This window comes from Anolis sagrei, chromosome 1, assembly GCF_037176765.1.
Source record: "Anolis sagrei isolate rAnoSag1 chromosome 1, rAnoSag1.mat, whole genome shotgun sequence".
Classification (NCBI taxonomy): Eukaryota; Metazoa; Chordata; class Lepidosauria; order Squamata; family Dactyloidae; genus Anolis; species Anolis sagrei.
Genome location: NC_090021.1, coordinates 130,711,434 through 130,734,966, shown reverse-complemented (window position 1 = coordinate 130,734,966; position 23,533 = coordinate 130,711,434). Strand labels below are relative to the sequence as shown.

At 41.0% G+C, this 23,533-nt stretch overlaps 1 protein-coding gene across 1 annotated transcript; it reads right to left on the bottom strand.

The window, feature by feature from the left end:
- Nucleotides 1–1,001: 1,001 nt before the first annotated feature.
- Nucleotides 1,002–22,753, bottom strand: YWHAQ (tyrosine 3-monooxygenase/tryptophan 5-monooxygenase activation protein theta). The gene is made up of 6 exons (XM_060787605.2): nt 22,493–22,753; nt 18,104–18,486; nt 5,426–5,549; nt 4,947–5,110; nt 4,006–4,101; nt 1,002–3,623 (listed from the first exon to the last, which is right to left on the bottom strand). The coding sequence occupies exons 2-6, from the start codon at nt 18,395–18,397 to the stop codon at nt 3,564–3,566; spliced, it is 738 nt and encodes a 245-aa protein (XP_060643588.2). The 5' UTR covers nt 18,398–18,486; nt 22,493–22,753; the 3' UTR covers nt 1,002–3,563.
- Between the last annotated feature and the right edge of the window lie 780 nt (nt 22,754–23,533).

The window sequence follows — 23,533 nt, the reverse complement described above, 5'->3', positions numbered from 1 at the left end:
TTCAAAAACATATTGAGAGACTTCATTCTTTACTCCTTCCAGTCTGTCACAGAAACTCTCAACATCAGCAAGGCCCAATTTTTCTAACTGTTCCTGCAGGTTAAACATAACACAGCTGGTGAAAAAGGACAGCCATCTGAAACTACCGGCCTCTTCAATATTCAGAACTGAGAAAAGCTGCAAGGTACTAGGCACACAAGACTGCCTTTTACTTTTGAAAGAACTAAAAAATCCTGCATTAGGTCTCAACAAAAGAGCTCTAACTAGAACATTGATTTACAGTTTATAAAGCAAAAGCTCAGCTTGGTTGTCAGCAAATGACCCATGCTCCACTTTGCGGTTTCACTGTCCTTCATAATATTGTGCTTTTGTATGATTTCTACTTTTACCACCTAATTATAAAAGCCCTTTGACTGCTTTGGCATCAAGAGTTTCTATGGGCTTTTTGTTGTCAATGTAAAATGTGTTTTAGGATACAGATAATACAATTTTCCAAGTGAAGGATGAGGAATACTGGTTCCTACAGAAACTTACTTCCTATATCCCAAAACCTCCTGATTTCTACATCCATGCCTGTCCTTTGTTAATAATACTAGCCAGAAGACTGAATAATCAACACTTAAAATGAATCTTTTGTTGAAACAGCTCATATACAGGCAACTTGCTGTACATGACAATTCAGCCACATCATGCTGGTAGCAACGAAGAAATGAAAAAATCCCTCATTTTAGTCATTTGCGTGTTCTGCCACTGATTTTTTTTTTTAAAAAAACTGATCCACACGTGCACAAAAGTGTTGCAATCCATTAAGCATAGTTATAGAGGACACATGCTGTATGTTAAGATTCCTGGTGTATTCCAACAGTAACTTCATGCAGTGCATCAGAGCAGCACACATTCGGACCATTCTAACAAGTGTGAAGGTTGTTCTATTTCAGTAAAGCTATTTAGACATGAGGTATTTCTAAAAGAAGCTGCATGCAAATGTTACAAAGCAACAGTTTAGTGGTTTATAAAATGTAATTTTATTTAATGTTATTTTGTTACATAGGGCATTAACATTTTCACAAGGCTTTTTTGGGACTACAATCAATGATTAGCAACACACAATAGTGGTCCATCTATCTACGGAACAAATCACTGGACGAACTTGACACCTTCATACATGTGCACAAATCTGCATGGAAAAGTTTTATACTTGGACACGTGACCTCCTTTCCCCCCTTCCAGTGTTAAGAATGACATGCAATTTAGTCTGCCAAAAACGGCACTCCCTGTATTCTGGCAGTAACATGCTGCTTCTAAGTAAATAATCAAGTGAATACCAGAACTACAAAAGCAGGAGTGTAAAGTGGATTTTTATTGGGAGGGGATAGCAGTTGAACAGCAGCAACTGAAGAGTAAAAAGAGTCCCTGTATTAAACACTCAGTAGATCCTGCTGTACATACAGTGGGGGAAAAATATTTAGTCAGATACCAATTGTACAAGTTCTCCCACTTAAAAAGATGAGAGGCCTGTAATTGACATCATAGGTAGACCTCAACTATGAGAGACAACATGAGAAAACACATCCAGAAAATAATGTTTAATTTCAACCATTTATTTGCAAGTTATGGTGGAAAATAAGTATTTGGTCACCTACAAACAAGCAAGATTTCTGGGTCTCACAGACCCGTAACAACTTCTTTAAGAGGCTCCTCTGTCCTCCACTCATTACCTGTAGTAATGGCACCTATTTGAACTTGTTCTCAGTATAAAAGACACCTGTCCACAACCTCAAGCAGTCATACTCCAAACTCCACTCTGGTGAAGGCCAAAGAGTTGTCAAAGGACACCAGAAACAACATTGTTGCCCTGCACCAGACTGGGAAGACTGAATCTGCAATAGGCAAGCAGCTTGGTGTGAAGAAATCAACTGTGGGAGCAATAATTAGACAATGGAAGAGAGACAAAGACCACTGATAATCTCCCTTGATCTGGGGTTTCATGCAAGATCTCACCCCACGGGGTCAAAATGATCACAAGAACGGTGAGCAAAAATCCCAGAACCACACCTAGGGGGAACCTAGTGAATGACCTGCAGAGAGAAAGCTGGGACCAACGTCACAAAGGCTGCTCCCACCATTAACACACTACACCACCGCCAGGGACTCAGATCCTGCAGTGGCAGACGTGTCCCCCTGCTTAAGCCAGTATATTTCCAGGGCCGACTAAAGTGTGCTAAAGAGCATTTCGATGATCCAGAAGAGTATTGGGAGAATGTAATATGGTCAGATGAAACCAAAGTAGAACTGTTTGGTAGAAACACAACTCATTATGTTTGGAGGAGAAAGAATGCTGAGTTGCATCCCTACTGTGAAGCATGGGGTGGCAACATCATGCTTTGTGGCTGTTTCTCTGCCAAGGGACCAGGGCAACTCATCCATACACATGAAAGAATGAATGGGGCTATGTATCATGAGATTTTGAGTGCAAACCTCTTTCTATCAGCAACGGTACTGAAGATGAAACTCTCATTGGCTGGGTCTTTCAGCATGACAATGATCCCAAGCACACCACCAGGGCAACGAAAGAGTGGCTTCGTAAGAAGCATTTCAAGGTCCTGGAGTGGCCTAGCCAGTGTCCAGATCTCAACCCTATAGAAAACCTGTGGAGGGAGTTGAAAGTCCATGTTGCCCAAGAGCAGCCCCAAAACATCACTGCTCTTGAGGAGATCTGCATGGAGGAATGGGCCAACAGACCAGTAACAGTGTGTGCCAACCTTGTGAGGACTTACAGAAAATGTTTGACCTCTGTCATTGCCAATAAAGGATATATAACAAAGTGTTGAGATGAAATTTTGTTATGGACCAAATACTTATTTTCCATCATAATTTGCAAATAAACTAGTTAAAAATCAGACAATGTGATTTTCTTAATGTGTTTTCTCATGTTGTCTCTCATAGTTGAGATGTCAATTACACGCCTCTCTCATCTTTTTAAGTGGGAGAACTTGTACAATTGGTACTGGACTAAATACTTTCCCCCCCAACTGTACATGTCAGCAGCATCTGTTATGCTTCCCATTTGGCCCAATTCTCACAGATCCTACAGGAAGGAATACGCAATCGCATATGAAAGTCACATCGGCAAATAACCCCTGAAGAATAAAAAGGGAATGTAGGGAATTGAACTGGGTTGGGTGCTTTTTAGTTGTATCAACTACATGGTCATGTCTTTTATGGCAATACAAAAACAGTTGTTTGTAGGAACTGGTTCAAATTTCTTTTTAAATACCAGACAAACTTTAGTCCACTACATAAGTGTTTGGAAGTTACTTATGTTTATATGAAATTAAGCCAGTATTAATACTTTTCTACAGCAGTAACTGCACACCAGGAAGGCCAGGACAAACACAAATCAAGGAATGGAGTTTTCCCAAAGCTGCAGTGTGAAAAGACTATAAATTGATTTCCATACACATGGATGGGTTCTCTTTGCTATAGGAAATCCAAGTGGAGCTATAAGGAATGAGACGTGTAAAAAGGTTTCTTGAGAAGGGGAATGACACTCCATACGCAATTTAGTTTTCTGCTCCTTCTGCAGCATCACATTCTTCTCCTGCGCTGTCTGATGTCCATAACTAGAAAGAAGAACAATCACATTAAGAAAGAACAGCTTGTTCACAATGCAAACACTTCATTTTTCCTTTAAGCAAAAACTCAGGGTGTATCACCTGATCAAACTACTGATTTGTAAAATCAGGCCCAAATGGTATCACTGTCTCAAATTTCAATCATAAGAAATTATATTAGAAATTGAACATTTATTCCCCTGCGCTCAATAATTACAATGTACTCTCATACTGCCCGTTGAATTACTGTAATTTGATTGATAAATATTTGATAGTTACGTTTTACTATGATAGCTGTTCATTTGTTCTTTTTTTAAATGCCTCCTGAAACAGCTTAGCCAAAACTCAAAGACTTTTAATTATCATACAAATATTATTGGGCACATCTTACTGTGAGGTTGTCTCTAAGCAACTGCATGATGAGAGTGCTGTCTTTGTATGAGTCTTCGTTCAGTGTATCAAGTTCAGCGATGGCTTCATCAAAAGCCTATAAAAACACATCAAAATATTTATTATTTATTTGCCACATTTCTATCCTGCCCTTCTATCCCTGGAAGGAGACTCAGGGCGCCTTACAACAAAGGCAAAATTTGATGCCTTAAATACATATAAAATAAAACAGCATATACTGTAAAATCACATAATTAAAACATATCGCTTTAAAACATTACTTTAAATCACATAATCCAAAAACATATTCCAGGAACCATTCCAATTGTCATTTGCATTGTTCATTGTTGCACTAAGAAATCATTGTGCAAACACTTGGTCTCACAACCAGACTTTTTCATGCAAACTGTTTCAAGAAATGATTAATGATCAGAGAAAAGTATTATCATGTTCAGTCATACAAAGCATATTCAAAACAGAAGTTGGTATTTAGTCTAATTCTGGTTTCTGTGTTCTGATTATATTTGAAATATTAAGTTTCCAGATAAGTACATGTGGATAAAAGGGTTTTCTTTACAGAATGCATTTATCCAGCTCAATCCTAAATTATTGTCATTCCACATGTTTCTCTGTGATTAATGGTGTTTATTCCCAAGGCATCATCAGAACTGCAATCCAAGAGGCCCAAAAGGACTGGCCTACTTTCTTTCCACTGTCATAAATATATTTGGGTGCCCACAAACATGGTCCTGTTAAATGCATAACAAATACTTCAACAAATAAGATTCCATAGAAACATATGAAGTATGCCGCCCTATACTACAAATCCCGACCATATGAATATACCTGCATTACGTAACTTCAGAATTCAAAAGTATTAGCAGAAACAGAGCCCTGATTTCTTTTTAACAGTAGTGTTACCACACCCATTAAGTCACTTACTGTCTTTGCCAATGTGCAGGCCAGCTCTGGGTTGTTGAGGATCTCATAGTAAAACACAGAGAAGTTAAGCGCTAGACCCAGACGAATTGGATGTGTGGGTTGCATCTCTTTCTTGCTGATGTCAAATGCTTCCTGGTAAGCAGCCTGTGAATTTTCTATTGTTTCTGTGATGGAAGATCAAATATTGGTATGGTGAACTGACTGAGCAATTTTCATATACAGGATATAGATATGCTTTTTCCTCTTGCAACAGTGCTATTTAAGAGTGGTCTGTGAACAGGTATTGAGCCATTAACTGCTGATCCTAACTAGCACATGCCCCGGAAATAAATAATTGCAGCCAATGGTGCCAGTCCCCCCTACATAATTGCTGGTGCCCCAGATCAGATGGTTTGAGAGGCACAGCCTTACAAGGTCTTATTACAGTACCTTTGCTGTAACTAAAATAAAGAAAAGGCTTAAATGAATGCAATACTCACGTTTTCTGTCATCTCCGCTTGCAACTTCTGCAAGGTATCGGAAGTAGTCTCCTTTCATCTTCAGGTAGAACACCTTGCTCTCTGGATTAGTTGCATTAGCTATTAAGAAATTGTCCAGCAGTTCCTACAGAAAAAAAAAGAACGAAAATGCTCACTGACATGCTTCATTAGGTGGGTAAAGAAAGTCTTGTTCTGAAACAAACATAGTTGCCATGGCTATATGATGTACCCACAATAATATATACTATTTTCAAACACTTTTAATATCATCCTATAGATGGGCACACAATAATGCATTAATGAGACAAAGAATTAGTACAATAAAACAGTGACAATACCTCAGATGGTATTTTGAGACCATAATAACATATGCAAGAAAGAAAAACATGGCTAAATTTCTTTGTAGTCTGAAGAGTGAAGTTGATTGTACTTTAAAGTAAATCTTGCCAATGTGCTAAAAAGAGAATTGAGAACACACACTAAGTATTATCTTTACACTGTCTGCTAAGATACCCTTTTAAGCCAGAGGAAAATTTCTGCCCACAAGGTAAATATGCTTCTATACTGTCCAATTATCTTAAAGTCTGAACAAATCTCTGACAATATAATTATTTGAGTTGATTGCTCTTACTATGGAATGAATCCATCTCAAATTAAGTGGTGCAGAAGTATTGCATATGCCACTGGCACAATAACTTTTTCAATATTACTTCCAAAGCCATATGTACTAAGAGTATATTTCAGATTAAGACAATGGCAAAATACAGAACTAGACAACTCCCTATGAGGTTAAGATTGTCCAGGGAGGCCCTGCTTTCAGTCCCGCCTTTTTTGCAGACATGACTGGCAGGGGCAAGAGACAGGGCCTTCTCAGTGGTGGCCCCTCGGTTGTGGAACGCCCTCCCCAGGAATATTAGATCAGCCCCTCCCTCTTGATCTTCAGGAAAAAGTGAAAACGTGGCTATCTGAACAAGCTTTTGGAATCTAATGCAACAGTCAAACACGGTATAGATGAAAAGTGGACATTGGAACGGCTAAGACGGCGATTTATGGACAATGAGACAAACAATGAAGACATTGCTTTTGTATTTTATTCAATGTATTTTTAATTCTGTTAATTGTATATTGTTAGGCATCGAATTACTGCCTGGTTGTAAGCTACCTTGAGTCACCTTCAGGGGGTTCAAGAAAGGTGGGATAGAAATAGAGTAAATAAATAAATAAATAATCCATTATTTAGATTAAAAATAAGACTTGTCTGAAATAGATCAAAACTGATTTTAAAGATCTGTCAATAATGTGATTCTAAGAGATATGATCTATATATAAAAACGGATAAATTTCTTCTCAAACATTTTTATATATGGAAAACATCAAGATTGGAAGGTACTTTTTGGAGACCAGCAATACTAATTTAACAGCAAATTGTGTTACCAGTAATATCTAATGGCAATATTTTCAGGAGAGAGGATTGAAATAAAGTATGATAGGATTAATTACGCACAGTAATTTTTGCTAGTTTCACTTCCAGTATCAGAAATGTTAAAACAACTTGGTGGAGACTGTGGAACAGGAAGGAGTTAAAAGTGTGTGGTTACTTGGGTAATACAGCAACAGTGATTTTGCAGCCTAGCACAATTTCACGGATTCTCAGGCTCTCTCCAGCACTCATTTGAGCTGGTTTGTCTTTTTATATAGGGAACACCACAAGCCAGAAATTATCTGAAAAGCACACAACAACCAACTGGTGGCATAGCATATTCAAAGATTCAACCATCCACAGGTTGAAAGTATTCCCAAAGAGAAAAAACCCTGTGTTTTGCCACTTTATATAAAGAATATCACTTTATTACAACATTGTATATAATGAGGCTTAAACATACATTGATTTTGATATCCACAGAGATTCCTGGAACCAAATTTCAACTTATATCGAGGGACCACTGTGCTTCTACCATTGCATGCTCCAAATAACTGCCCATGTTCTACTCAAGTTTATAACTTCGGTGCCAGTTAAAGAGGGCATTGTGCATTAGCAACTCCATAATCCCTACATAATTTAAAATATGTAACTTTCTGTGCCTAGAGAGAAATGACATCATCTAATTTATTTAGACCCTGCCCTTTTCCCTTCGAACCAATTAAAACAAATCACCTGGGCCTTTTTCAGATGAAGTGCCAAATAAACTACAGAGGGAGTACAGGAAAGTACCTCTCCCCATACATTAAAATGCACCCACTCTTTTTCTATCAAAGGCACTGGCTTTACCCTACAATTTTGCAATTTTCAAGTGTGGCTAATTTTCTTCAAGTGATGATTCCTTTTTCTGGACTCTCCTCAACCCTAACAAAATAAGGCTGACCTTGCAGCAACAACATAAAGTCAGCATGCTGCACTTGTTCTTCAAAGGCCCAACCCCTCAGAAATGGCATTTCTCAATACAAATGTAATCTAGTTTTGGAAAGTAAATGTTTGTCAGTTCCCTTTTCTAAAGACCCAAATTAAGTGCCCATAATAAGCAGAAGAAAACATGGAGAACAAGGGCAAGAAGGGGCTCAGGGGAGAGAAGCACTGGATTAAAGGACATCTAGTCCAACCCCTTCAGCCAGGCAGGAAGACAGTGAAAGTCCTTCCAATACACAACCATCCAACCTCAGTTGAAAAACCTCCAGGAAAGCAGCCTCCACTGAAGAGATTCCCAAAGAGCATCCAGTCTAACTCCCTTCAGTCAGGCAGGAACACACAATCAAAGCACCCATGGATGGCCATCCAGCCTCTATTAAAGACCACTAGAGAGGTTTAATCACTACAAAGGAAGGAGCCCCCAGTTAAACCCCTGTGCCGGCAGGACTGAAGACCGACAGGTTGCAGGTTCGAATCCGGGGAGAGGCGGATGAGCTCCCTCTATCAGCTCCAGCTCTTCATGCGGGAACATGAGAGAAGCCTCCCACAAGGATGATAAAAACATCAAATCATCCAGGCGTCTCCTGGGCAACGTCCTTGCAGACGGCCAATTCTCTCACACCAGGAGTCACTCCTGACACGACAAAAAAAACAAAAACAAACCTACAAAGGTGGAATGCTGGTGCTGTTCAAATGTAGGTACTGTATTACTTTTATAATTTGTGCAATTTGCTTATCAAGTTGCAGTAATTATCACTAAGATTGACAAGTTTCTAATTAAGAAAGAAATCTGTTGACAATGTTAGTTATTAACCACATGGTTATAGAGGAAACTACACAAGAATCAACTGCAGTACACAGGATCCCTCTCTCAATATATACACAGACACACACCCCGCCCCCTGCCATGTGTTGCTGTGGCTCAATTTGTGTATATATTTGTGTATGTGTGTATATATGTGGTTTTGATCATGCGTTGTAATGTATTTTTCAGTGTTTTTATGAGTGATGGTCACTTGTTGGCCTGATAGGTGTATTGTGTCCACATTTGGTGTCAAGTCGTCCAGTGGTTTTTGAGTTATGTTAATCCCACAAACTAACATTACATTTTTATTTATATAGATAATGAAAATCTTAAAAGGGGTTGGTTTAACCACAGGTTTATTAGTAAAATTGAATTACTGTGTCAGATCTAAAAAGTGTCATCAACATTTATTTATTTATTTACGGTACTTTTACCCCGCCCTTCTCAACCCCCGAGGGGGGACTCAGGGCAGCTTACACAACAAGGCACTGTTTGATGCCTATACAGTTACACATAATAGACAGTCATAGTTAAAACAATTAAAACAATTATCACAATTAAAACAAACGAAGTAATCAATAAACACATCATATAGAAACTATTCATGTGCTCAGCATTCGTATTTCCGGGTTCCAGATTCCATTCCATTAGACATTTCCTAAACGATATCAAGTCCTTTCTTTACCTGCCCGAATGACCAAACGCTTGGTCCCACATCCATGTTTTCAGTTTTTTCCTGAAAGAGATGAGTGAGGTCGCTGTTCTGATTTCCCCGGGGAGCGAGTTCCACAGGCGGGGGCCGCCACCGAGAAGGCCCTGCTCCTCGTCCCTGCCAGCCTCGCTTGTGATACTGGCGGGGTCGAGAGCAGCCCCCCCCCCCCCAGCTGATCTTAAACTCCGGGGTGGGACGTAGACATGACAAGTTTTGAAAGTTCTGATTTAATCTCTCATATTTTTGTCACATCAACCTTTATCTAATGGGGACACTAAAATATACAATATTCAACTTTGTCTTGATAAGCTATTTGAATGGCTACAGCTGAACAGAGCCTGTGCCAATTAATCTCCCCAACCTCCAGTGCAAAGGATAGCTACCTCCCTATGACACACTCCAGTGTCTGCCCTCTCTCACCTTCTCAAGTAAAGCTACATCTAATAGGATCACTACATTGCAGAACAACTCAGTTCAGCTGCAACAGATTTAAGTCATTTCTACTTTTGAATAAACACAAGACCCTTGTGTTTGAAATTAGGTTGCAATACTGCTGAAACGAGATCTCCAGAAAGTTGAGATCTTTTTCCTTCTTCTAGTGTTTGATCTTAATACTTATAACTGTTCTTTCAGCTTCTTCCAGCAGGGGTCTCTACTAAGCCCAGTCATGAGTGAAAGCGGCTATTTGATTTCCATAAAGGAACTCTGGAAACAGCCTTTCTACTGAATTTAAACAGCATTATCATTGTGATCTACTGCGTAGTAATGCTTCAGTTCTACCCACTGCATAATTTCAAGGAAAGTGTAGCACATTTAATCAAAAGGTATCACTGCTTGTAGATTTTGAGTATTCTTCAGTATTAAATACATTCTTTACTACTGCTGCCTTGCTTCATTACAATTTAGCTTGGAAAGAAAATGTATGTGACAAGAGGCGCTCTCCCAAAATAAATTTATTATCATTTTGGGTTTATTATATGTCTTTATTAACAACAAATTGACTGTTATTTCCAACTCAGACTAATGTATGCTGTACAGTATATTTAAAGCTACAGCCATGTAACATGACGTATGTAATAATTTTTCTATGTTATTACATATCCTGCATCATACAAGCTGAATATCCCCATATCAGAAGTGCTTTGGATTTCAAGTTTTAGAATACCCATTTTCACATATATGTACATTGAGATGGGATCCAAGTCTAAGCACAACATTCAGGGTTTTTTTTTTATATATTAACCATATTCGCATAGCTTGAAGGCAAGTTTATATACAATACCAGCTTGAAGGTTATTTGAAAAAGACATTGTGGTTTTTTTTTTTTTTTTGAAGTTTGGTAATATCAGTTTGGTAATGTCTAACGCTATTTATTAGAAAAATCCAGGTTTTTTTGTTTTTGTTTTTTATGAATGCTCCCAATAAAAAATAAAAAAATGTGGGTGAACTACAATTCCCAGAATCCTGAGTCGGTCCTTCCCAAACCCTATCATTATTCAAAGTTGGCCATGTTGGGTCTGTGTGCCAAGTGTGGTCCAGATCCGATACCAGCTGGGCTCAATGATATCTAGATAAGAGTGAACTATGAATCCCAGATCCCCAGTGCCATCACCCACAAACTGAGCCATTAATCACAGTTGCCCATGTGCAATGATTGGCTGGGTTCAGTGCTCTGGATAAGGGTGAACTACAACTCCCAGATTCCCAGGGCAATCACGCCCAAACCCTGCCAGTATGCACAGTTGGCCATGTGTGTGTGCCAAGTTTGGTCCAGATCCATCGTTGGCTAGGTTTACAGTGCTCTCTGGATATAGGTGAACTACAACTCCTATAAATCAAGGTCAATTCCCCCAAACCTGGTCATGGGAGTTCTGTGTGCCAAATGTGGTTCAGGTCCATTATCAAAGGGAGTCAGAGTGCTCTGACTTGAAACAGAGTGAACTACAACTTCCATCCTGTTGAGTCAATCTCCCAAACTCCTCTAGTTGCTGATCAATTCCTCTCTGTGTGCTGTGTGTGCCATAGGAAAGAATAGGAAAGGGTGAAGGGAGAGGCAGCGGATGGAGTCATGCAAATTCCACACAAGGAACCCTGGGCTGCCTGGCTGTGGTGGAGGAAAAATGTCAAATCTAGAATGAAATTGTCCCCAAATGAAAGCATTCCTTGAATGGTAAGCGTTTGGGGAGGACATTGGCAGCATTTGGGCGATGTGTACATGGCGCTTGCTATAACCTGCAATATGAGTTGAGGGAGTGCCTTTGTGGAAGCGGGAGGCTGTATTATGTGTATAGATTCTGAATAATTTGGTGTATAAAATACACCAAAATGTGGCCAATTTTGGAGTATTTCAGATTTTAAACTCGACATAAAGGATGCTGAAGATGTTAATTACAAACACAGAAGAAAAACCAATTAAAAGGCCCTCAAAAAGCCTTAGAAAAAATTATTTTGGGATAGCCCAGTAAGTGTCAATGTCCTTATTCAAGACATGTGATAAGAGACATGAAGGCATGAGGGAAAAACTGGGAAAATTCACAACCTCACAACAGTTTGTTTCATGGACATTTTTTTCTTAAAACTATGGATTAAGAACACCTTCAAATAAGCCAGTATACAGTATCTGATCACTGCAATTTCTGATCTTGGTATTCTTTTCTTAGTTTTTTTTATAGGAATAGCTTCATATCATCTTGAGTCTATGGAGAATTAAATGAAACAAAATAATTTTCTCCCTTGTACTAAGACCAGTTGTTAACCAAGAATAGCATATCCTATCTGATTTGAAAGCTAAGCAGGGTCAGCCTTGGTTATACTTGGATGGCAGACTGAGAAGACAAACTCATTTTGGAATTTTTCAAGCCTGGAATCATTTAGATGTATTGGACAGTATAAAGGAGTAGTGAAAGTTCAACTCATAAGGACTCACTTCTTCCTCATTTAAAAAAATCAGTATGATTTTCAGGCATTATGGCATGAAAAATAAATAGAAAGACCTCTCAAAGAAGTAATGAATACAAAACATTATTTCACCATTTTGGGATGGATTGCATAGGTAAAGCAGAAGCATTTGGATTTGCTGTGGTGTGTGGGTGTGACCTATGGAGGAGACAGGGAAAACTGGTAACTCTGGAGTACCTGTGTAATAAGGCCAAATGCAAAAGATGTGCATGTTCACTGCTGCCAGCAGTAGGCCCATCACATGTGAGAAGGTTTAGTTCCAGGACCTCATGCAGAAACAAAAAATGAGGATGATCAGACTGCATATTGTTACATGGTGTCACCATAAATGTGTCTATTTCAGCATGACTATGTTCACATTTCCACTATTTAATAATATGGATCAAAATGACCCACGGCTGGCTGAAATCACAGACCCAGAGGGGTCACTGTATTTACCAAACTTGAACTCATTCAAGTTTGGTAAAAACATTTCAACAAACACTTTTCCAATTTTGCTTTTGTTATTGTTGTGCCTTCGAATAATTTATAATTTTGCTTATCTTCAAATGGAAATATTTCTTAGTAAAATCCTCAAAAAATTACTTTATTTATTTATCCCATACTATTAGGGTAGGAGAAATAAATGTTCTGCTACTAGCTAGTCCAAATTTGCCTGAAAAGCTAAAAGCTGAACCAGACTTCAGGCAATCTTGTTATGTTTATGGTTTTGAAATCAAGGAAGTAGCAAGTTTACTTCACATTATGAGATAGGAAGCTTACTTCTTCAGATTATAACTATCAAAATATGTAGGCCCTGGAAGTTTTATTTTAAAAAGTAACTTTGCCAAGCTCTTGCTATACTATTTATTTGTAAGTCTTCCATACATATTCCAGGATGCCCTCACACAACCCTCTACCACAGATTACTCACAATATTTCCCCAGAAAAATCGCCAACTCAGAACAGAATAGCAGCGACAAGAAAGCATGAAATATGGAGACTGGCTTTTTCTTAAGCTTCTTTTAAGGAAATAATTGGACCCAGAACACACGTTCTTGAGAAACATCATGGGGATGTGACAAGGAAGGGGGCTCAGATGAGCACCTTGCACTGGAAAGTAAACTATTCTTAGATATTTTATCATTCTACAGAAAAATATTCTCAAATTCATTTATTTCTCCCAAAAATATAACCTTGTGAAAATATGGGAGGTAGTAGAATTTTCCAGTAATTTCCCATGCCTTGATATATCAAATTATAAAGTGGGCGTGGATTACCCCAAAATGGATTACCCTCCTCATTTCACCTTGTAATATCAGTATAAAATTCTGCACACTCATATTATCATACTTAACAAAATCCAGTCAAGATGCTCCCACTACCCCCAGGCTTTTCTAAAATGTCAACCCTTCCACCACTCTGGGTCATTACACAGTGAGTTTTCTTCAGTGTGTACCAGCTACAAAACAGCACAGCTTGGCCTCCAGCTACACCATTCTTTTCATATTTACTAAATCAGAGGTGTGCTGCTTCTCAGGGTCAAGCACCTGCTAGCAGGCATGAGGGGGAATTATGCCATGCTCATATTTGCAACCTGTTTCAGATGTGGAAGGGGTCATCAAGGTAACTAGGACACCACTACTACAGATGTGAATCGTTCATTGCAATTCACTCTTCTAGTTCAATGAGTCCCCCAAAGAGCAATGAAATAGCTACGTCCCATTACTATGTAGCAAGAATTCACATAAGCTGCCTCCAAATATTACTGGGAATATATGTGTGTGTGAGCATGTGAGTGCCATCAAAACAAGAAGAATCACAGAGGCAAATCTCCATCAATGAAGGTCTGTACACCTGATCCTATTGAAACAACACCTTTCCCATTTTGAGGTTTTTAAAGCTGAAATGAACTTCCAGTTGAGAAGAAAAACAATGGGTAGGATCTATGGAGAATTCCATGCATCATAACTGATACCTGAACCTGGGATATTATTCAGTCGTGTTAAAGAGCCTGGATATGCATGGAAAACAGGCCACAATTCAAGTTATAAAAATTGGACATTTCCTTATTGCCACATTTTTACACCAGACTCTCCTTATGAAATTGATAAAGAAGAAATAGTAGGAAAAATACTCCATTATTATCAGTAAAGATCATGTTCCAAGGCTTGCTGATCACATGGATCCCAGTTCCTCTTGAAGGTCATGTGAACACACCAGCTTGATGCAGTCAAATGAGCACGTATTTCTCATTGCTTTTCCCAAATCAATGCAAAATCTTTTCAGCATTGCATCCTAGTCATGATTTCATGTCAGCACATGAACTTCCCTCAGATTCCCACATTCACAACCCACTACCATTCTCGTTTTTAAATATACTTGCGATTCCTTTTAATTACTATCATTTATTACTCTACTGTATTAAACAATCTGATTACAGCACAATAAAATCATAGGATTTGTCCATGTTGTTTCCAACCTAAGGCAAATCTATCATGAGGTTTTCTCGGCAAAGATTTGTTCAGAGTAAGTTTGACACTGCCTTCTTCAGAGGCTGTGAGAGTTTGACTTGCTCAACATCAGACTGTGGATTTAGCCACAGAATCTAATCAAATATCATCCCAGATTCCATTTTGAAAAATCCAACTATGCACATGTTCTGCTATCGTATTTGTATATGAAATATCAAGGGTGTTTTGACTGAAACAGAAACTGTTTTGTTCTATATTATCCTATTAAATATTTTAAGACAAGTCATATTTGCTCATGTCTGCTATTATTTATACTACATATTCTAAGCTATTAACATAGCTGGATTATTAGCCCTTGCACAAAATACTTTTGACACATTAAGAAAAATTACAAACGTTTTGCCCACAAAGCTTTTATACTGCAATAAACCTTTTGAGAAAAGCAGCTTTAAGACTCACCAATTTCAAATTAAAAGTTATGCTCAAATCTATCCACTGTGCAAGGATACAGCTATTTAGCATTAGTTGGATTATACACCACCCCTTCACAGGCTGGGAAACACACATTAAAAAAACCTTTTTTTTTAATTAAAAGAACACATCTCTAGGTCATTTTTCTTGGTCAACACCCACCAGATGCTAACGACAAAATTGCACTGGAGGACTGATAGATTCCTAGAGTGAACATTTCACTATGATTCATGGGCAGTCAAAGTGCAGCTTGTATACAGTATCCTACCACTCCCTACACATATTTTAAACTGAAAAATGCCCCTCACGCCCTTTAGGGGACATGAAAAGCAATTATATCATGTCCCCCAACAGAAGGTATTTTAAATTCAGGTGGAGGCTTCCTCAAAAACCAGAAATGAGTTCTATTTACTTCCTTTTGGTATGAAAAAGAGGTCTCTCTTGGAGCTAACAAAATTCTACACAGGTCAGAATTTCCCACCAAAGGTTTAAGAGAGCACAGGTTAAAAATTTTTGAACTTAAAAACTGATGTTATTTTAGGTAAAATAGAAGGCACTAACCTCCCTTAATCATATAATCTGTGTGCATGCGTGCATTCAAACTGGTTGTCAATTTAATGAATTTCATAAGGTGAGCTCCCTAAATTTCACAGTGTGGATTGCTCAATAATGTAACCTGTACATACTAGTCAAGATCCAGGGGCATACCCATTATATTTCAGTGAATGGGAAGCTTTCCATCAGCAGACCATTTAAGTAAGCAAGAAACAGAATTTCATAAATAGTTTAATTTGCAACAGTTTGTGAAGAAGGTCAATGAAGGGAAAGAAGCAAGAAGATGCAATAACTTGTTCACGGACTATCTGTGATTTAGTAACTTGGGATAGGATTATGGAAGCGCATTGACTTGTGTTAGCCTTTAAGAATAGATTGGAAACTGCAGCTAATCCAGAACACAACATCTAGTCTGTTAACAACATTCAGGCAAATAATCATCTGACTACGCTAAAGAACTTCCCAGCTCACAAAGTGCCCAAACTTAATTCAAAGGAATGGGTCCTCAAGATGTGGTTACACTGTAACTTTTATCAACCAATGCTGAGGGACTACAGTCCAACAACCTTTTCAGAAGGCCCAGGTTGCTGATCCCAGTGTTAAAGTCCAACAAACAAGGTTTTCAACAAAATCTTATGTCGAACTCTTGATTCAATTCACCTGCCAATTCAATGCTCATCTGAGACCACTCCCTCTTTGATGTAATTATCTGAAACGCATTGGGATGCAATTGGAGAGGTAGGTTTTCTGGTAATGGCACTTCACCCTTGGGGCACTCAAAACTCACCTGGTATCCTTATTACTGTTATATTATGCACCAAAAAAAGCAAGAGCCTTCCCAAGTTCTCAATAATTTCTAGTATCAGCACTTAATAAAATCAAACATTTTTTATTTGAATGAAATCTTGTCTTTTCAGTTTGTTCTTTTAAAAAAAACCTTAATTTTTACTACTTTAATATCTGTTCTGCAAATATAAATCTGGGGGGGACGGGGACTATGTACTGATGCGGTTGGAAACTGTAATCATGTCTTTTAAGCCTAAAAGAACACAAAGCATTTAAACAAGTGGTTCTCATCCTGTAGCTTCCCAGGTGTTTTGGCCTACAACTTCCAGAAATCCCAGCCAGTTTACCAGCTGTTAGGATTTCTGGGAGTTGAGGGCCAAAATATATGGGGACCCACATGTTGAGAGAGAACCACTGATATAAGCCAAAACTTAGCAGAGGTGTATTTTTTTTCAATTGCTGCAAAATGTGTGGTGTATAATAGCCTGCATTACAATAATCAAGTAACAACTTGTCATGCTATCTTTGTACTTCTGGGCAAATATGGGTGCAAGATGGATTGTTAATATATTAAGCCCAAGTATATGCGTTTAAAAATAAAAAAAATATCAAAATAATTTTTGAAGGCCTAAGGCCTTTAAGTTTCTGGGAGTAGATATATATTTAGAAAATATCTTAATTAATTTTCTTGTGTTTATTAGGTATCACTCTGTTGAAAGAATTCAACATGTGTTTACTGTATATATGTGCATATATGTGTATCAAGGGTATGCCTTCATATCCACATTTTTAGAGTAAACCCATTCTTGAAGCAATACTTCAAGAATACATTCTTAAACTCTTCTGGCAGTAATATGATGTATCCTGCAAATAAAAAAAGTTTACTTGGCAATTAAAATAGACAATTGTAAAATGGTGTGGAAATAATGTCAAATCAGTACTCCATATAATCTATAAAGTACATGATACAAGAATGGCGAGGGACCCCAGATGTGGAATAATAAAGAAGCAGTAATAGCCAAAGTCATACTCTCTTTAAACATCACAGAAACATGTTTAATGAAATAAAAAGAAAATATACTCAAAATATAAAATGCTGTGAGTTTTCTCATAGCAGCATGCCTATTTCTTGATATTTTGGGTTGTTACAGTAGGCAATATTTGGGGTTTTTTCACAATCACCTCCTGACATCATGCTTATTCACTTGCCTGTTCTCCATTATTTCCAGTAGATGTTCTCCAAACAGTCCAAACGATAATACAGTAAATTAATACACAAGCAAGAGGAACATAAGCTAATGGGTGAAAAGTCATTAGAAGTTTGTTCTGAGAATTAGAACTAAGCTTCTATTGGCAGATTTAAAATTTCCAACAACACAGCACCACGAAATTCTGTATTTTCTATCAGTCTGTCTTTTTGGATAAGGTACAAGACACAATGTAACAATTAATTAATAGCAATGGGGGATTCTTCCATTTAATTCTCTATCATATGGATAGCAGGTTAATAATATGTAAGATGAAGCCAACCTACCAGAACCGTAGTACAGATGGACTTAAGCTCAGATTCCACTTTCTCTCGGTAGTCCTTGACAAGCTGCATCTTCTTGTCATTGCCATCGGTTTTCTGCTCAATGCTAGAGATCACCCGCCAAGCAGAGCGCCGCCCCCCTACAACATTCTTGTATGCCACAGAAAGCAGGTTGCGTTCTTCATTGGACAATTCAGCGCCCTGTTCTGTCACTGCCTTCATGCAGGTAGCCATGTCATCATAGCGCTCCGCCTGTTCAGCCAGCTTGGCCTTCTGGATCATCTCGGTCTTCTCCATGTTGGCCAGCAGCAGTATAAGCAGCGAGACAACTGGCTTGGGGAGGAGAGAGAGGCCTTTCACACAGTCAAGAGAAGGCACCAGAAAACCTGCAAGCACAAGGAGACGTTCTGAAATCTGTGCTCATTCCAAGTAAGCAATTGCTCAAAGCAACTAGAGGAGCTACTATGGATGTGGGGAGTCAGGCCAATGAGAAAGAGAGCAACAGTGAAGTGCTGCCAATGTAGATGCAAGAACAGAACAAACATAGCTTTAGAAAAGGTCAAATGATCCTCCTCCCCTGAGGATGTCACCTAAGGCCCCATCTACACTGCCATATAAAATCCAGATTATCTGCTTTGAACTGGATTATATGACAGATGCAGCCTAAGATAGCAATCCGGCTGGATCTGCACTGTCACATAATACAGTTTGAATCTGCACTATATGGTCAATGTAGACCAGACCAGCACAATCTGTGGTCTCCAGATGTTTGGGAATCCAACTCCCAGGAGCCCTAGTTTAGTCCAATGGTCAGAATGCTGAAGTCCAAAACACTTCTGAGCGTCACGGGTTGTGCATGTATGGTGTAGACACATACAATGCAGCTTCAAACTGTGTTGCTACGATTAAGGCCGCATCTACACTGTAGAACTGATGCGGTTTGACATTAATTTAAGGACAGTGGCTCAGTGCTGTAGAATCCTGGGAATTGTGGTTTGGTGGGGCACAAGACATCTTGGGCACAAAAGGCTTAAGACCTTGCAAAACCACAACTCCCATGATCCCATATATTTGGGCCATGACCCTTAACCAAGTATGGAACTGCATAAATTGTGCAGTGCAGGTGTACCTACAGTGCTTAGAAATAGTGATCGGGACAGAGGTCCCTACTTCAGGATTGGATATTCTGGGTGTTGCTGTTGAACTGTGGTTCCAATCATTTCTACCCAACATCCATAGCTATGAAGGATGGGAGCTGCAGTTCAACAGCATCTGAAAGCTATTCAGCCCCTTCTTTTGTAAATCAGAAGCAAAGAGATCAAGTCATGGGGAGGAGTGCTATTTGCAGAAATAAGAATCAAGCCTTCAAATCAAGGGCAGCCTTTAATAAGAATGCAAGACATGTGCAGAAGGGCGTCAGAGGCATGCAGGGCTAGAATAGGGAAGCCGGGTGCGGGAGAGGCAAAGGCTGCGTCTATTCTGCTGAATTAATGCAGTCGACACCCCCCTTTGCTTGGCATGGTTCAATCCTGTGGACTCCTGGGAGTTGCCCTTTTACTGGGGCCCTTTCCACACAGCTGAATAAAATCCCACATTATTTGCTTTGAACTGGAATATATGGCAGTGTGGACTCAGATAACCTGGTTCAAAGCAGTTATTATGCATTATTTGTCTTGATACTCTGTGTTATATAGCTCTGTGGAAGGGCCCTGGGGCCCCTTCCACAGTCCAATAACCCAGAACATCAAGGCAGAAAATCCCAAAATATCTGCTTTGAACTGGGTTATCTGAGTCCACACTCAGATAATGTGGGATGTCCTCCCTTGATATTCTAGGATATAGGGCTGTGTGGAAGGGCCCACTGAACTGAATAAAAACCCACATTTCCTGTTTTGAACTGGAATATATGGCAGTATGGACCCAGATAACCCAGGGTCCTTCCACACAGCCATATAACCCAGAATATCTAAGCAGAAAATCCACAATATCGGCTTTGAACTGGGCTATCTGAGTCCACACTGCCATATATTCCAGTTCAAAGCAGAAAATGTGGGATTCGCTGTGAGGAAGGGGTCCCAGTTCAAAGCAGATATCGTGGATTATCTGCTTTAATATTCTGGGTTACATAGCTGTGTAGAAGGGTGGGTGTTTAGCCATCTGTGCCTAAGAGGGCAGGTGCTTCACAGATCTATAGACCTCGGATTTCACGGCACTGATCCATGGCAGTTACAAAGGGGTGCCATGATGCATTCACTCTGCAGTATAAATGCACCTTGAGGTGGGAAAGCCTGGCAGGCAAAACAAGGAAATGAGCAACAGGAATAAAGCCAAAAGAGGGGCCAAGAAGAAAGGCCAGGAGTGGGAGCCTTTCCACACCGAGTCATATAGCCCAGAATATCAAGGCAGAAAATCTAACAATATCTGCTTTGAACTGGGTTATCTGATGGCTCTTCCACACAGTCCTATATCCCAGAATATCATGGCAGAAAATCTGCTTTGAACTGGAATATACGGCAGTGTGGATTCAGATAATTTAGGGCCCTTCCACACAGCCCTATGTCCCAGAATATCAAGGCAGAAAATTGCACATTATCTGAGTAGGAACTCAAACCCAGCAGATATTCTGGGATATAGGGCTGAGTGGAAGGGCCCTCAGATAACCCACCTGAAAGCAGATATTGTGGGATTTCCTGCCTTGATATTCTGGGTTATATGGTTGTGTGGAAGGGCCCCAAATCAAAAAGGGCTTTTGTGTCCATGCACTGTCTGACCCTGCCCTTCCCTGGTTGGTCATATGAGGCTGGCAGATATTCTGAACTATTCAGGTGTTGTCAATGCCTGGCAAAATAGAATAAGTAAAAAAATCAGGATTCCAACATAGAGTGACTTTCACATCACTGTGTGGGTAAGACTCCTTTCAAAGGTAATGGGCCTTCCATACAGCCCTATATCCCAGAATATCTTTGAACTGAGTGATCTGAGTCCACAGGATGATAAAACATCAAAATCATCTGGGCGTCCCCTGGGCAACGTCCTTGCAGTCAGCTTATTCTCTCACACCAGAAGAGACTTGCACTTTCTCAGGTCGCTTCTGACACGAACAAAAAATATATAAATCTGAGTCCACACGCAGATGAGGGATTTTCTAACTAGATATTTTGGGATATAGGGCTGTGTGGAAGGGCGCTGAGTTATCTAAGGCCCCTTCCACACATCTGTATATAATCTCACATTATCTGCTTTGAACTGGGTTATATAGTAATGTGGAAGGGCCCTGAGCCCACACTTCTATATATTCCAGTTCAAAGCAGAAATGCGAGATTTTATTCAGCTATGTGGAAGGGCCCTTGGTTATCTGAGTCCACAATTCTATATATCCAAATTCAAAGCAAATAATGTGAGATATTCTGGGATAGAGAGTTGTGTGGAAGGGCCCCCAGATACCCCGGTTCAAAGCAAGTATTGTGGGATTTCCTGCCTTGATATTCTGGGATAGCAGGTTGTGTGGAAGGGCCCCCAAGATACCCTGGTTCAAAGCAGGTATTTCCTGCCTTGATATTCTGGAATAGAGGGTTGTATGGAAAGGCCCCCAAGATACCCCGGTTCAAAGCAGGTATTGTGGGATTTCCTGCCTTGATATTCTGGAAAAGAGGGCTGTGTGGAAGGGCCCTCAGATAACCCTGTACAAAGCAGGTATTTCCTGCCTTGATATTCTGGGATAGAGGGTTGTGTGGAAGGGCCCCCAAGATACCCCGGTTCGAAGCAAGTATTGTGGGATTTCCTGACTTGATATTCTGGGAAAGAGGGCTGTGTGGAAGGGAGAAGAAGGAGGGAGCGAGGAGAAAGAGGAGGGCGCGCCCAAGGTGTGAAATCTTTGTCCGCAGAAGGGAGGGGAAGGAGGGAAGGAGGAAAATGGGGGAGGGGAGGGAAGAAAAAAGGGGAAGGAGGCGGAAAGAGAGGACAGCAAAAGGGAGTGAGGGGAGAGAGGAGTGAAAGCAAAACGGTGAAACACAAGGGGATCAGGAAGGGGATGAGGAGGTACAAAGGAAGAAGGGCTCCCCCACCTCCCTTCAGAAGGGCGGCAGGAAAAGAAGGTGAGCGGGCAGGGCAGGGGAAGGCCCACTCGACCGAGAGGCGCCTCCCTTGCCTTCCAGAAAAGGCCGGTGCGAAATGGCGGCGCTGGTGGTGAAGGTGCCGCCTCTCTTTCTCTGTGTGTGTGTGTGTGTGTCTCTCTCTTTCTAGCTGCCTCTCTTCCCTCCGCGGCTCTTCCGTCCTCCACAAAATGGACGCCACCGCGAGGAGAGGCGAAGAGAGGCGAGGCCACCCGCGGCGCGAGGACGTGCCCTCGCGCCCTCTCTCTCTTTTTTTTCTTCCTCGACCCCTTTCCCTCACCTGAGTCCGCCGCTGCTGCTGCTGCCGCTGCTGAGTCTCAGGGGGGCGCGAGGCCGTGCCGGCGCGCGCCTTCTGCTCAAGTCGACTGCGCTCGGAAGGAAGGAAGGAAGCAAGGAAGGACGGAAGGAAGGAGAGGAAGGAGGAGGGCGGGGGAGGAAGAGAGAGAGAGAGAGAGAGACAGAAAGCCGCTCCCGTCGCAGGCGCGAGGAACAGCGTCGCTGCTACAGGGCGTTGGCACAAAGCGCGAACCCACTCCGCGGCAAGGGCCCGCGCTCTCGCGGCTCGGCCAATCGGCACCGGCGATCCCTGCCCGGGCCCCGCCTTCGAGGTCCCTGGCGGCCAATGGCAGCCATGCGCGCGGCCGCGGAGAGGACTAAGCTAACCAGCAGGGCCCAAGCTCGGTTGGCCGGTGCTTGCGGCAGCTGGGGCCACGGGGTTTCCTCCAATTAGATCCAGGGTGGGATGACGTCACTGTCGCCATAGCGACGCCGCTACAACCCCCCTCCTCTCCTCTCCCTTGTTCTTTTTTTTTTTCTCCCCCGCACATGCGCAAAAGCGGCTCTTCCCTAGGAGCCAGGGCGAGGCACGAGACGGTGCGGAAGCGAGGGCAGGGAGTCAGGCACCGTCTCGTGCTGCTCCTTGCAAAGCGGGAGGGAAAAGCAAACGGGAGAGGAGGAGGAGGAGGAGGGTTTGCCATGCATGCTGAGTTGCTGCTGCTGCCTCCACCAAGCAGCACAGGAAGGAAGGTCAAAGTCTTCAGGGGAGGAATGCGAGCCGCAGATAAAGACCTTGAGTCCTCCATGCGGAGGAAATGCCGGAATTGGAGCAGGCATCCCGCCTTCAAAGCCAAGGAGGGTGGCTTTCGCAGGGGCTTAGCGGGCAACGTTACAAGGCATGACCAGCCATGGCCTCGCGGGGATCCAGAAATAGCGGCAGCTCCTCTCCTAATCCCTATCAATATACCCTTTCCTCTGCGCCAGGAAGAGGCTTTTGCAAAGCTAATGAGTTCTGATGCTTCGCCCCTTGCCTTGCCTTGCAAAC

What these genes read in the sequence shown, in the direction of transcription:
- YWHAQ (XM_060787605.2), bottom strand. Translation starts at nt 18,397, where the DNA reads ATGGAGAAGACCGAGATGATCCAGAAGGCCAAGCTGGCTGAACAGGCG. An exon ending in AAGCGGAGATGACAGAAAAC is followed by an intron (nt 5,111 to 5,425) that starts GTGAGTATTGCA and finishes CTTCCATCACAG; the next exon opens with AAACAATAGAAAATTCACAG. An exon ending in TGCTTAGAGACAACCTCACA is followed by an intron (nt 3,624 to 4,005) that starts GTAAGATGTGCC and finishes TCTTCTTTCTAG; the next exon opens with TTATGGACATCAGACAGCGC.